We start from the raw sequence: 13874 nt of genomic DNA, 5'->3' as shown, positions 1-13874 counted from the left end.
TAAAGAAGATGACCGTTATCCTAATATGTCAATGTCATATTTCTTACTGGAAACTAAAGCATGTTGTAAATGAGGAAAGACTGTAAGATTTGGAAGTTTTGTGGAGCATGATTGTATCTCTGCTATGCACTTAATAACAACAGATACCACTATTTTTATTGAGAATCTGTGATCCAGACATTTACATCTTATCCCTAACCCTCAGCAGAATTCTTAAAGTGGTTATTAATTTACTCATTTTAAATTTGAAGATTAAGGCTCAGTTAAATAACTTGCCCAAGGTCATTAAGTAATAGGTATGGGATTTGGACTTAGATCTATCTGATTCTGAGTGAGGTGGTAAGCGGTTGAACTGTGCAATGAGACAGACCTCTGTTTGGTATCAGCTCTCCACCTAAGAGCTGTGTGGTTTGAGCTAGTGTGACAACACCTCCAAGTCTCAAACATTTTATCTGTAATACAAAGGTAATACCAATTTAAAGGGTTGTTTTGATAATTAAATTATATACATATTATATATGCATATGTAATAAGTGATTAATTAATGTAAGTTCTCTTCTGCTGTTTGTATTAATGTTTGTAGCTTCTTACACAGTTATTATGTCTCAAAATTTTTTGTGTTATCCCCCATAAGAATAAAAGTTCTTCCTAGTCTAATGAGAGTTGGTATTATTTTATTTATTGATTTTTTAAAAGATAGAATTAACTAAACATGTAGAAAGGTAACCAGTAGACACAAAATTGCACATAGATTTTAAAACACCATCTAAATCTTTTGTTTATTCCTTCCTCTATCCCACCCCAATCCACCCTAGCACACTAAACTATGTTCATTAAACTAAGTAACTAAATTCCAAATAGGTAAGAATTCAATATAGAAGAAGCTTGGGAGTTTATCATCCATGGATGAAGATTTATCAAAAAATTTAATGAAGCCACCTCTTCTTCCTTCTACTCCTCCTTCATCCTTATCTCTTAGTTATTTTTTACTGGCTGAAAACTGTAGAAACTCACAACTGTAAGACTTCATTACTTTTAGAGAATACACTATGGTACGTTTACTATAAATAATTCACACCACACTACACTTGTCAAAAGGAATGAACAAAGTATATATCATGGTACAGGAGCCTTGATTTTTATTGCTTTTGCTCACTTACTCACTAATTCTCCAACTGAAGCTCCCTGTCACTGTGAATTAGAGTAGTTCTGCTGTATACAAATATTGTATTCTGGGTAATTAGATATTGGGATAGGAGCCTCTGTAAATTACTTTAACTGGTGTCAGTACTGAAGCAAATAAGTTTTAGTTCTGTTTCTAGTTTGGGTTATTTTCTGACCCTAAACAGCCTGACATAAAGGAGTGCTTTTCTTTGTCAAAGGCAGCCTTTTCAAATCTAACTGCCAGACACACTATTGAGCTATGTGCTCAATTCTAATTGGCTGAGATCTTTTCAATTCAGCAGTTTCATCTTTAATGCAATGGATGTAAGATTATGTGTAGGTCTTTTCAATGGGTTTTCCCTACTGGTGATTAGGGCAGAGGATTTGAACATAAACAGGCTGCTGGCTATTTCTTTTGGCCAATTTAAATTGATTCATACAAGTCCTTTGTACCCCAGGGAAAGAGCAGAACAAATCCAAGTGAGTGAGACAGCTATGGCTACTCTCAGATGGAACGGTAGAAAAGAAGAGGGAGGACAGACTGGGGAGAGGAAACATTCTAAGTATTATACAATTGGAGCTCTGAGCAATCTGGCAGTGAAATATTGAAACTTAACCAGCAGGCTCCTGGTTACTGGTTAGAACCAAGGTCACCAGGAAAATTATTTCTAAGATTGATTTTGATATCTTTAGGTTAAAAGGGCTATGTAAATGGAAAATATTTTTCATACCTGATCCCACAGGGAGCCATAGTGGGTAAACTCTTTTCTAAAAGTATTCCAAAAGATAGTAGATAATTCTTTTCAGAACTCCAAAGCACCTCTGAATGTGCTATAACAATAGCAGAGAGGGTCAGCTAAAAATTTTGTTTGGGACAGATGAAAAATTTGCCTTCTAACCATTCAGAGATGAGTGCTGTTGAGAAAGCCTCCTAGTTTTATCTTAAGAGAGTAGGCTAAGATGAGCTATTCAAACTGGGCACATTCAAAAGTATTCCTTTTTAAATAGACAGACCCTGGTTATGAAGTCTCTTCTGGGTTTTCTAAGGACTGGATAGGGTACAGGGCAAGCCATGATGGGGCCATTTTTACATCATCTCTATTCCACAAAGAAAGAACTCCAAGTGAAGTTTTAGTGCTTTTTCAACTCCATCTCCAAGTTGCTCAGGAAAATCCTTAGTACGCCATATCAATTAATTTGGTGACTCCCTCTCTGAAGGAGAAAGCAAAGCCAAAGAAAACAGGGACAGTGCACTGCTGACAATATTTTAACAAGGCCATTTCAATCTTCCCTGAACACACGAAAACAATGCAACATTTCTCTAGCAAGAGAAAATAGCAACAAATTTATTTTGTTGGTTTAACTTGCTCTGCCCTAGAACATATGCAAAACATCCATCTATCTCCTGAGTAGTAACATTCAATTTGTTAAAATTTATAGTAATAATGAAATGCAACACTGATGCCTGGCACATTAGTTGAACAAATAAGGGTGACAAGTATGGCATATATTGCAGAGACCAGTGGGTAAGTCCTCTAAGCTAAAGGATTTTTGTTGTTGTCGTTTGGTAGGAAATCTTAGGAGTTTACACAATGATTCCCTGTTTTATACAGTGTGGAATTCCACAAAAAATAAAAGTAAAGCCAGTTTTCAACCATTACTCTCAATCAAGTAAAAACAAACAAAGCCAAACCCTGTGAAGAGATAAGCTGCAGCAGCTATTTCTGAGCTGTCTTCCGGAAGACTAATGATTTGTAAACAGTCTTTCGCTGAAACTCAAATTTATTGAGAGACACTGTCTGAGAATCATTGGAATAAATGCAACATAACTAGAACTTAGTAAGGCCTCTCGAGGCTTCAGAATATGTAAGATTTTCCAACTGATATGCAAATATATAATTACCTGGACTTTCTTTTACACAAAGTAGAAGGCAGTTATACCTAACAGAAATGTATATAGTTATTCATCAAAAGACACATACGTGACATGTACACTTATAACAACAGTGTTCCTAATAGTCCCCAATTGAAAATTATCCAAATGCCCTGAAAAAGCAGAATGAATGAATTGTGATATAATTAAAAACCTAATACCATACAAGAATGAACAGTCTAGAGCTACCTGCAACAATATGGATGAATCTCACAAACTGTTGGTCAAAAGAGGCCAGACATAAAGATGTATATAGCGTAGCATTTCACTTATATTAAGTACAGAAAGAGGTAAAGCTAGTCTATGCCTCGAAAAGGCAGTGGTACCCTCTTTGGAGAGTGAGTGGAAGACAATGTAAGTAGGGCTTCTGGGTGCTGACCATGTTCAGTTTCTTCATCTGGACGCTGAGTGAGTTCAGTTTGTGAAAATTCATTGAGCTATAATGTGCAAGTACGCGTGTGTGTGCGTGCGTGTGTTTATACAATACTCAAGTAAAAAGTAAAAAACATAACAGGCCTATATCTTAACTCATTCCTTGCTAGTCCATGTCTGTTCACTTGTCTCTAGTAAAGTAACTCCTATATCATTTCCTCACTAGCAGTCTGCAGACCTATATGTTTTTCTTTCTCCTTGTCTATATGCTTACAATAGCTGTCTATTTCTATCCATCAAACTTCATCTCTCTGTTCATTAATGGACTTCCATGTCCTATTTCAGGCAGAAAACCTTTTAGATCATCTTGGTAGTCTAAGAAATCTTCCAGTTTAGTAATTTCTCTTTTTAAGTATGGTTTTCTAAGATTCTAACATTTAAAAAGATAAGAATACTTCTTTACATACTTTAAACATCTTAATAAGACAATGCAGGCATCAAAGTCTGATATATTTTACAGTATTTAGTTGTAACTCTGATTTCAATACTGTTCCATGTCACCTGAAAATTTACACTCTGTTGGAGTTTATGCGTTTATGTAGAGCTCTCTTAAGAGGTATAGTATATTTTAATAACAATGACAAAGATGCTATTTTACCTTCTAATTGTGTCTAGTTTCCTCTCCTTTAAAATGAAAAATGCGCTATTAATAATCTTTATTTCTGGACTACTACTATTACCACTGTTATTATTACTGAAATGCCAATTATTAGGTATTTATTTTGTGCCAGCCACATTTATAAGCAATTTGCACATATTATCTCATTTAATCTTTACAATCTTATGAAGTTGTTATTGTCCTTATTTTTCAGATGAAAAACTAAAGCTCAGCAAGAATAAATAACTTGCCCAAGATCAAGCAACATGGTTTGATTTAAAACCAGGTGTTCTGCCCAAGCTTTCACCTCTTTGAGCTCAAATAAGTTTGTACTTAAGCACTAAACATTGGTTGCCTTACTTTTTCTAGTGCAGGCATTGTTAGCAGGGTTAGATGTGACAAATACTCCCTTTCTTTCTTTGCATTAATTTCATTTTTAATAATTTGAATCCACAGCAAAATTCTCCTATATAAGAGGTAAAGACTAGTTCTGCATCTACTCTAAGAAAGTAACTATCATTACCTATCACAATTTTGTTTCTCCAGCATCTAGAAATGTGATAGCTCCTTCTCCCTTCAAAATGCCAATACCAAGAATGCCTTCAGCTCATCTGCAACCCAGGAGTTGCTTTCCCTACTGTACTCTTTGATCCAAGTCTCCAATGATTCAAATACAATCTCCAGAGGAAATGGGAGCATACAAGTCATGCAAGCAAAAGAATTATTGATGCACTGGCATAATCTGTGCACACAGTTCAATGTTATCACTATAGAGATGCAATGGTGAAAAACATACCTTTTTCATAAGCCCACATTAAACATGTCTGCTCATCTTTTTCACCACTAGACCTGCTTGGATCACAAGCTACCAGATTCATATCAGCTCCGTTATCCAGTAAGAACTGAACCAGGTGAATGTGACCATGGTAGCAAGCAGAGTGCAATCCTATAATAGAATAAGAATGAAAGTGTGAAAGGAGAAAAGGGGAAAACTGAAACCCAATTTTCAAAAGACAGTCATTACCACATAATAGAATTGTTGCCAGAGATATACAGCAAGGGTTGATTTCTTTGACAAAGAATTAATTCTGCCTTTGAGCAAACAAAACATAGTTGGGGTCTGGGCAAGATGGCGGAAGAGTAAGACAGAGATCGCCTTCCTTCCCACAGATACATTAGAAATACATCTACACGTGGAACTGCTCCTACAGAACACCTACTAAACGCTGGCAGAAGACGTCAGACCTCCCAAAAGGCAAGAAACTCCCCACATACTTGGGTAGGGCAAAAGAAAAAAGAAACAACAGAGACAAAAGAATAGGGACGGGACCTGCACCAGTGGGAGGGAGCTGTGAAGGAGGAAAGGTTTCCACACACTAGGAAGCCCCTTCGAGGGCAGAGACTGTGGGGGGTGGAGGGGGGAAGCTTCGGAGCCACGGAGGAGAGCGCAGCAACAGGGGTGCGGAGGGCAAAGCGGAGAGATTCCCGCACAGAGGCTCGGCGCCAAGCAGCACTCACCAGCCGGAGAGGCTTGTCTGCTCCCCTGCCGGGGCGGGCGGGGGCTGGGAGCTGAGGCTCGGGCTTCGGTCGGATCGCAGGGAGAGGACTGGGGTTGGCGGCGTGAACACAGCCTGAAGGGGCTAGTGCGCCACAGCTAGCCGGGAGGGAGTCCGGGAAAAAGTCTGCAGCTGCTGAAGAGGCAAGAGACTTTTTCTTGCCTTTGTTTCCTGGTGCACGAGGAGAGGGGATTCAGAGTGCTGCCTTAACGAGCTCCAGAGACGGGCGCGAGCCGCGGCTATCAGCACGGACCCCAGAGACGGGCATGAGACTCTAAGGCTGCTGCTGCCGCCACCAAGAAGCCTGTGTGCGAGCCCAGGTCACTCTCCACACCTCCCCTCCCGGGAGCCTGTGCAGCCCGCCACTGCCAGGCTCCTGTGATCCGGGGACAACTTCCCCGGGAGAACGCACGGCGTGCATCAGGCTGGTGCAATGTCACGCCGGCCTCTGCCGCCGCAGGCTCGCCCCGCATCCGTACCCCTCCCTCCCCCGGGCCTGAGTGAGCCAGAGCCCCCGAAGCAGCTGCTCCTTTAACCCCGTTCTGTCTGGGCGGGGAACAGACACCCTCAGGCGACCTACACACATAGGCGGGTCCAAATCCAAAGCTGAACCCTGGGAGCTGTACGAACAAAGAAGAGAAAAGGAAATTTCTCCCAGCAGCCTCAGAAGCAGCGGATTAAAGCTCCACAAACAACTTGATGTACCTGCATCTGTTGAATACCTGAATAGACAACGAATCATCCCAAATTCAGGAGGTGGACTTTGGGAGCAGGATATATTAATTTTTCCCCTTTTCCTTTTTTTGTGAGGGTATATGTGTATGCTTCTGGGTGAGATTTTGTCTGTATAGCTTTGCTTTCACCATTTGTCCTAGGGTTCGGTCCGTCCGTTTTTTTTTTTTTACTTAAAAAATTTTTTTTCCTAATAAATGTTTTCTTAATAATTTTTTCCTTATTTTCTATTTTTAAAAATTAAAAAAATGTTTTCTTAATAAGTTTTTTCATATTTTTTATTTTAAAAAATTAAAAAAATTTTTTCTTAATAAATTTTTTTCTTATTTTTATTATAAAAAATTAATAAATTTATTTTAAAAAATTAAAAAAGTTTTTTTCTTAATAAATTTTTTCTTAATAATTTTTTTCTTACTTTTTATTATAATAGCTTTATTTTATTTTATTTTATTTTATCCTCTTTCTTTCTTTCTTTCTTTCTTTCTTTCTTTCTTTCTTTCTTTCTTTCTTTCTTTCTATTTTTTCTCCCTTTTATTCTGAGCCGTGTGGATGAAAGGCTCTTGGTGCTCCAGCCAGGCATCAGGGCTGTGCCTCTGAGGTGGGAGAGCCAACTTCAGGACACTGGTCCACAAGAGACATCCCAGCTCCACGTAATACCAAACAGTGAAAATCTCTCAGAGATCTCCATCTCAACATCAAGACCCAGCTTCACTCAACGACCAGCAAGCTACAGTGCTGGACATCCTATGCCAAACAACTAGCAAGACAGGAACACAGCCCCATCCATTATCAGAGAGGCTGCCTAAAATCATAATAGGGCCACAGACACCCCAAAACACACCACCAGACGTGGACGTGCCCACCAAAAAGACAAGATCCAGCCTCATCCACCAGAACACAGGCACTAGTCCCCTCCACCAGGAAGCCTACACAACCCACTGAACCAACCTTAGCCACTGGGGACAGATACCAAAAACAACAGGAACTACGAACCTGCAGCCTGTGAAAAGGAGACCCCAAACACAGTAAGATAAGCAGAATGAGAAGATAGAAAAACACACAGCAGATGAAGGAGCAGGGTCAAAACACACCAGACCTAACAAATGAAGAGGAAATAGGCAGTCTACCTGAAAAAGAATTCAGAATAATGATAGTAAAGATGATCCAAAATCTTGGAAATAGAATAGACAAAATGCAAGAAACATTTAACAAGGACGTAGAAGAACTAAAGAGGAACCAAGCAACGATGAAAAACACAATAAATGAAATTAAAATTACTCTAGACGGGATCAATAGCAGAAAAACTGAGGCAGAAGAACGGATAAGTGACCTGGAAGATAAAATAGTGGAAATAACTACTGCAGAGCAGAATAAAGAAAAAGGAATGAAAAGAACTGAGGACAGTCTCAGAGACCTCTGGGACAACATTAAATGCACCAACATTCGAATTATAGGGGTCCCAGAAGAAGAAGAGAAAAAGAAAGGGACTGAGAAAATATTTGAAGAGATTATAGTTGAAAACTTCCCAAATATGGGAAAGGAAATAGTTAATCAAGTCCTGAAAGCACAGAGAGTCCCATACAGGATAAATCCAAGGAGAAACATGCCAAGACACATATTAATCAAACTGTCAAAAATTAAATATAAAGAAAACATATTAAAAGCAGCAAGGGAAAAACAAAAAATAACACACAAAGGAATCCCCATAAGGGTAACAGCTGATCTTTCAGCAGAAACTCTGCAAGCCAGAAGGGAGTGGCAGGATATACTTAAAGTGATGAAGGAGAAAAACCTACAACCAAGGTTACTCTACCCAGCAAGGATCTCATTCAGATTTGATGGAGAAATTAAAACCTTTACAGACAAGCAAAAGCTGAGAGAGTTCAGCACCACCAAACCAGCTTTACAACAAATGCTAAAGGCACTTCTCTAGGCAAGAAACACAAGAGAAGGAAAACACCTACAATAACAAACCCAAAGTATTTAAGAAAATGGGAATAGGAACATACATATCGATAATTACCTTAAATGTAAATGGATTAAATGCTCCCACCAAAAGACACAGACTGGCTGAATGGATACAGAAACAATACCCATATATATGCTGTCTACAAGAGACCCACTTCAGACCTAGAGACACATACAGACTGAAAGTGAGGGGATGGAAAAAGATATTCCATGCAAATGGAAATCAAAAAAAAGCTGGAGTAGCAATTCTCATATCAGACAAAATAGACTTTAAAATAAAGACTATTACAAGAGACAAAGAAGGACACGATATAATGATCAAGGGATTGACCCAAGAGGAAGGTATAACAATTGTAAATATTTATGCACCCAACATAGGAGCACCTCAATACATAAGGCAAATACTAACAGCCATAAAAGGGGAAATCAAGAGTAACACAATCATAGTAGGGGACTTTAACATCCCACTTGCACCAATGGACAGATCATCCAAAATGAAAATAAATAAGGAAACACAAGCTTTAAATGATACATTAAACAAGATGGATTTGATTGATATTTATAGGACATCCCACCCAAAAACAACAGAATACACATTTTTCTCAAGTGCTCATGGAACATTCTCCAGGATAGACCATACCTTGGGTCACAAATCAAGCCTTGGTACATTTAAGAAAATTGAAATCGTATCAAGTATCTTTTCTGACCACAACGCTATGAGATTAGATATCAATTACAGGAAAAGATCTGTAAAAAGTACAAACACATGGAGGCTACACAATACACTACTTAATAACGAAGTGATCACTGAAGAAATCAAAGCGGAAATCAAAAAATACCTGGAAACAAATGACAATAAAAACACGACAACCCAAAACCTATGGGATGCAGCAAAAGCAGTTCTAAGAGGGAAGTTTATAGCAATACAAGCCTACCTCAAGAAACAGGAAACATCTCGAATAAACAACCTAACCGTGCACCTAAAGCAATTAGAGAAAGAAGAACAAAAAAACCCAATGTTAGCAGAAGGAAAGAAATCATAAAGATCAGATCAGAAATAAATGAAAAACAAATGAAGGAAACAATAGCAAAAATCAACAAAACTAAAAGCTGGTTCTTTGAGAAGATAAACAAAATTGATAAACCATTAGCCTGACTCATCAATAGGAAAAGGGAGAAGACTCAAATCAATAGAATTAGAAATGAAAAAGAAGTAACCACTGACACTGCAGAAATACAAAGGATCATGAGAGATTACTACAAGCAACTCTATGCCAATAAAATGGACAACCTGGAAGAAATGGACAGATTCTTAGAAATGCACAACCTGCCGAGACTGAACCAGGAAGAAATAGAAAATATAAACAGACCAATCACAAGCACTGAAATTGAAACTGTGATTAAAAATCTTCCAACTAACAAAAGCCCAGGACCAGATGGCTTCACTGGCGAATTCTATCAAACATTTAGAGAAGAGCTAACACCTATCCTTCTCAAACTCTTCCAAAATATCGCAGAGGGAGGAACACTCCCCAACTCATTCTACGAGGCCACCATCACCCTGATACCAAAACCAGACAAAGATGTCACAAAGAAAGAAAACTACAGGCCAATATCACTGATGAACATAGATGCAAAAATCCTCAACAAAATACTAGCAAACAAATGGACTTGAGGATATGGGGAGGGGGAGGGGTGAGATGTGACAGGGTGAGAGAGTGTCATGGACATATATACACTACCAAATGTAAAATAGATAGCTAGTGGGAAGCAGCCGCATAGCACAGGGAGATCAGCTCGGTGCTTTCTGACCACCTAGAGGGGTGGGATGGGAAGGGTGGGAGGGAGGGAGATGCAAGAGGGAAGAGATATGGGAACATATGTATATGTATAACTGATTCACTTGGTTATAAAGCAGAAACTAACACACCATTGTAAAGCAATTATACTTCAATAAAGATGTTTAAAAAAAAAATACTAGCAAACAGAATCCAACAGCACATTAAAAGGATCATACACCATGATCAAGTGGGGTTTATTCCAGGAATGCAAGGATTCTTCAATATAGGCAAATCAATCAACGTGATACACCATATTAACAAACTGAAGGAGAAAAACCATATGATCATCTCAATAGATGCAGAGAAAGCTTTCGACAAAATTCAACACCCATTTATGATAAAAGCCCTGCAGAAAGTAGGCATAGAGGGAACTTTCCTCAACATAATAAAGGCCATGTATGACAAACCCACAGCCAACATTGTCCTCAATGGTGAAAAACTGAAACCATTTCCACTAAGATCAGGAACAAGACAAGGTTGCCCACTCTCACCACTACTATTCAACATAGTTTTGGAAGTGTTAGCCACAGCAATCAGAGAAGAAAAAGAAATAAAAGAAATCCAAATCGGAAAAGAAGTAAAGCTGTCACTGTTTGCAGATGACATGATACTATACACAGAGAATCCTAAAGATGCTACCAGAAAACTACTAGAGCTAATCAATGAATTTGGTAAAGTAGCAGGATACAAAATTAATGCACAGAAATCTCTTGCATTCCTATACACTAATGATGAAAAATCTGAAAGTGAAATTAAGAAAACACTCCCGTTTACCATTGCAACAAAAAGAATAAAATATCTAGGAATAAACCTACCTAAGGAGACAAAAGACCTGTATGCAGAAAATTATAAGACACTGATGAAAGAAATTAAAGATGATACAAATAGATGGAGAGATATACCATGTTCTTGGATTGGAAGACTCAACATTGTGAAAATGACTCTACTACCCAAAGCAATCTACAGATTCAATGCAATCCCTATCAAACTACCACTGGCATTTTTCACAGAACTAGAACAAAAAATTTCACAATTTGTATGGAAACACAAAAGACCTCGAATAGCCAAAGCAATCTTAAGAACGAAAAATGGAGCTGGAGGAATCAGGCTCCCTGACTTCAGACTATATTACAAAGCTACAGTAATCAAGACAGTTTGGTACTGGCACAAAAACAGAAACATAGATCAATGGAAGAGGATAGAAAGCCCAGAGATAAACCCACGCACATATGGTCACCTTATCTTTGATAAAGGAGGCAAGCATATACAGTGGAGAAAAGACAGCCTCTTCAATAAGTGGTGCTGGGAAAACTGGACAGGTACATGTAAAAGTATGAAATTAGAACACTCCCTGACACCACACACAAAAATAAACTCAAAATGGATTAAAGACCTAAGTGTAAGGCCAGACACTATGAAACTCTTAGAGGAAAACATAGGCAGAACACTCTATGACATAAATCACAGCAAGATCCTTTTTGACCCAGTTCCTAGAGAAATGGAAATAAAAGCACAAATAAACAAATGGGACCTAATGAAACTTAAAAGCTTTTGCACAGCAAAGGAAACCATAAACAAGACCAAAAGACAACCCTCAGAATGGGAGAAAATATTTGCAAATGAAGCAACTGACAAAGGATTAATTTCCAAGATTTACAAGCAGCTCATGCAGCTCAATGACAAAAAAACAAACAACCCAATCCAAAAATGGGCAGAAGACCTAAATAGACATTTCTCCAAAGAAGATATACAGATTGCCAACAGACACATGAAAGAATGCTCAACATCATTAATCATTAGAGAAATGCAAATCAAAACTACAATGAGGTATCATCTCACACCGGTCAGAATGGCCATCATCAAAAAATCTAGAAAGAATAAACGCTGGAGGGGGTGTGGAGAAAAAGGAACACTCTTGCACTGTTGGTGGGAATGTAAATTGATACAGCCACTATGGAGAACAGTATGGAGGTTCCTTAAAAAACTAAAAATAGAACTACCATACGACCCCGCAATCCCACTACTGGGCATATACCCTGAGAAAACCATAATTCAAAAAGAGTCATGTACCAAAATGTTCATTGCAGCTCTATTTACAATAGCCAGGACATGGAAGCAACCTAAGTGTCCATCATCGGATGAATGGATAAAGAAGATGTGGCACATATATACAATGGAATATTACTCAGCCATAAAAAGAAACGAAATGGAGGTATTTGTAGTGAGGTGGATGGAGTTAGAGTCTGTCATACAGAGTGAAGTAAGTCAGAAAGAGAAAAACAAATACAGTATGCTAACACATATATATGGAATCTAAGGAAAAAAAAAAAAAGGTCATGAAGAACCTAGTGGCAAGACAGGAATAAAGACACAGACCTACTAGAGAATGGACTTGAGTATAGGGGGAGGGGGAGGGGTAAGATGTGACAGGGTGAGAAAGTGGCATAGACATATATACACTACCAAATGTAAAATAGATAGCTAGTGGGAAGCAGCTGCATAGCACAGGGAGATCAGCTCGGTGCTTTGTGACCACCTAGAGGGGTGGGATAGGGAGGGTGGGAGGGAGGGAGACGCAAGAGGGAAGAGATATGGGAACATATGTATATGTATAACTGATTCGCTTTGTTATAAAGCAGAAACTAACACACCATTGTAAAGCAATTATACTCAAATAAAGATGTTTAAAAAAAAAAACAAAACATGACATAGTTTAGGAAAAGAAGTACCTAGTTGATCTATATAGACTACCTTTTGCTTAGCACAATTTCTAGTATTTCTATATCCACTGTAATTACCAGAATAATTGTTAGCAACTTTGTACAAATCAAAGAACAAAGACCCCAAACAAGGGTTTTTTTTCAGCAGCAAGCCAAGGGTAAGGCAGTGTGATCAGTCTGTTCCTGGTGCAGATCATAATGGGTGCATTGACTGTAGATACTTTAGCACAATAATGAAACTGACCAAAAGTCAGCCTTCTTTTTATTATCACCATGCACCATCAATTCAAATGATGTCATTGATAAAATATTCCCCCTTATTGGGGTTGACCACTCCCACGCCTCCCCACACCCTGAGCCCACCACTTTTCTTGAGCATTCACATGCATCAGAAACTGGTGATGTTCTCTCCACAGTCTTACCTGTGTGCCCATCCCTTCCTTGGTGGTTGATGCTTATGACATTCTGATCAAGAAGAAATTTAACCAGGTCAATGCTCTTGCCATAGGTACAAGCACTGCAAAAATATAACACAGGGAAAATAGAAGGCTGAATGTATGCACTTCAAATTAATATGTTGAAGCCCTAACTCCCATAACCTTATAATGTGACTATAATTTAAAGAGGTATAATTTACAGAGGTAATTAAATGGAAATGGAATAATTAGGATGGGCCCTCACCAAATATGACTGGTGTCCTTATAAGAAGGGAAGATAAGTATACAGATGACATGAACAGAGGGACAACCATGTAAAGACACAAAAAGAAGGTGGCCATCTGCAATACAAAGAGAAAGGCTTCAGAAGAAACCGAACCTGACACCTTGATCTTGGACTTCCAGCCTCTAGAACTGTAAGAAAATAAATTTCTGGTGTTCAAGCCACCCAGTCTGTAGTATTTAGTTACGGTAGCCCTAGAAAATTAAAACA

The 13874-nt window shown here is 38.5% G+C and overlaps 1 protein-coding gene across 1 annotated transcript in view; it reads right to left on the bottom strand.

The window, feature by feature from the left end:
• The window catches only part of TNNI3K (TNNI3 interacting kinase), a 299704-nt gene that overhangs the window by 183945 nt on the left and 101885 nt on the right, over positions 1–13874 (bottom strand). Inside the window, exons 10-11 of the mRNA XM_068540108.1 lie at positions 13367–13461; positions 4924–5073 (exon numbers count right to left, since the gene is read on the bottom strand). Of these exons, the coding sequence (XP_068396209.1) occupies positions 4924–5073; positions 13367–13461 (245 nt within the window). The remainder of the gene's footprint in view (positions 1–4923; positions 5074–13366; positions 13462–13874) is intronic.

Source organism: Eschrichtius robustus, chromosome 3 (assembly GCF_028021215.1).
Source record: "Eschrichtius robustus isolate mEscRob2 chromosome 3, mEscRob2.pri, whole genome shotgun sequence".
Classification (NCBI taxonomy): Eukaryota; Metazoa; Chordata; class Mammalia; order Artiodactyla; family Eschrichtiidae; genus Eschrichtius; species Eschrichtius robustus.
Note: the sequence above shows the minus strand (reverse complement) of the source record. Positions and strands in the feature narration are given on the sequence as shown.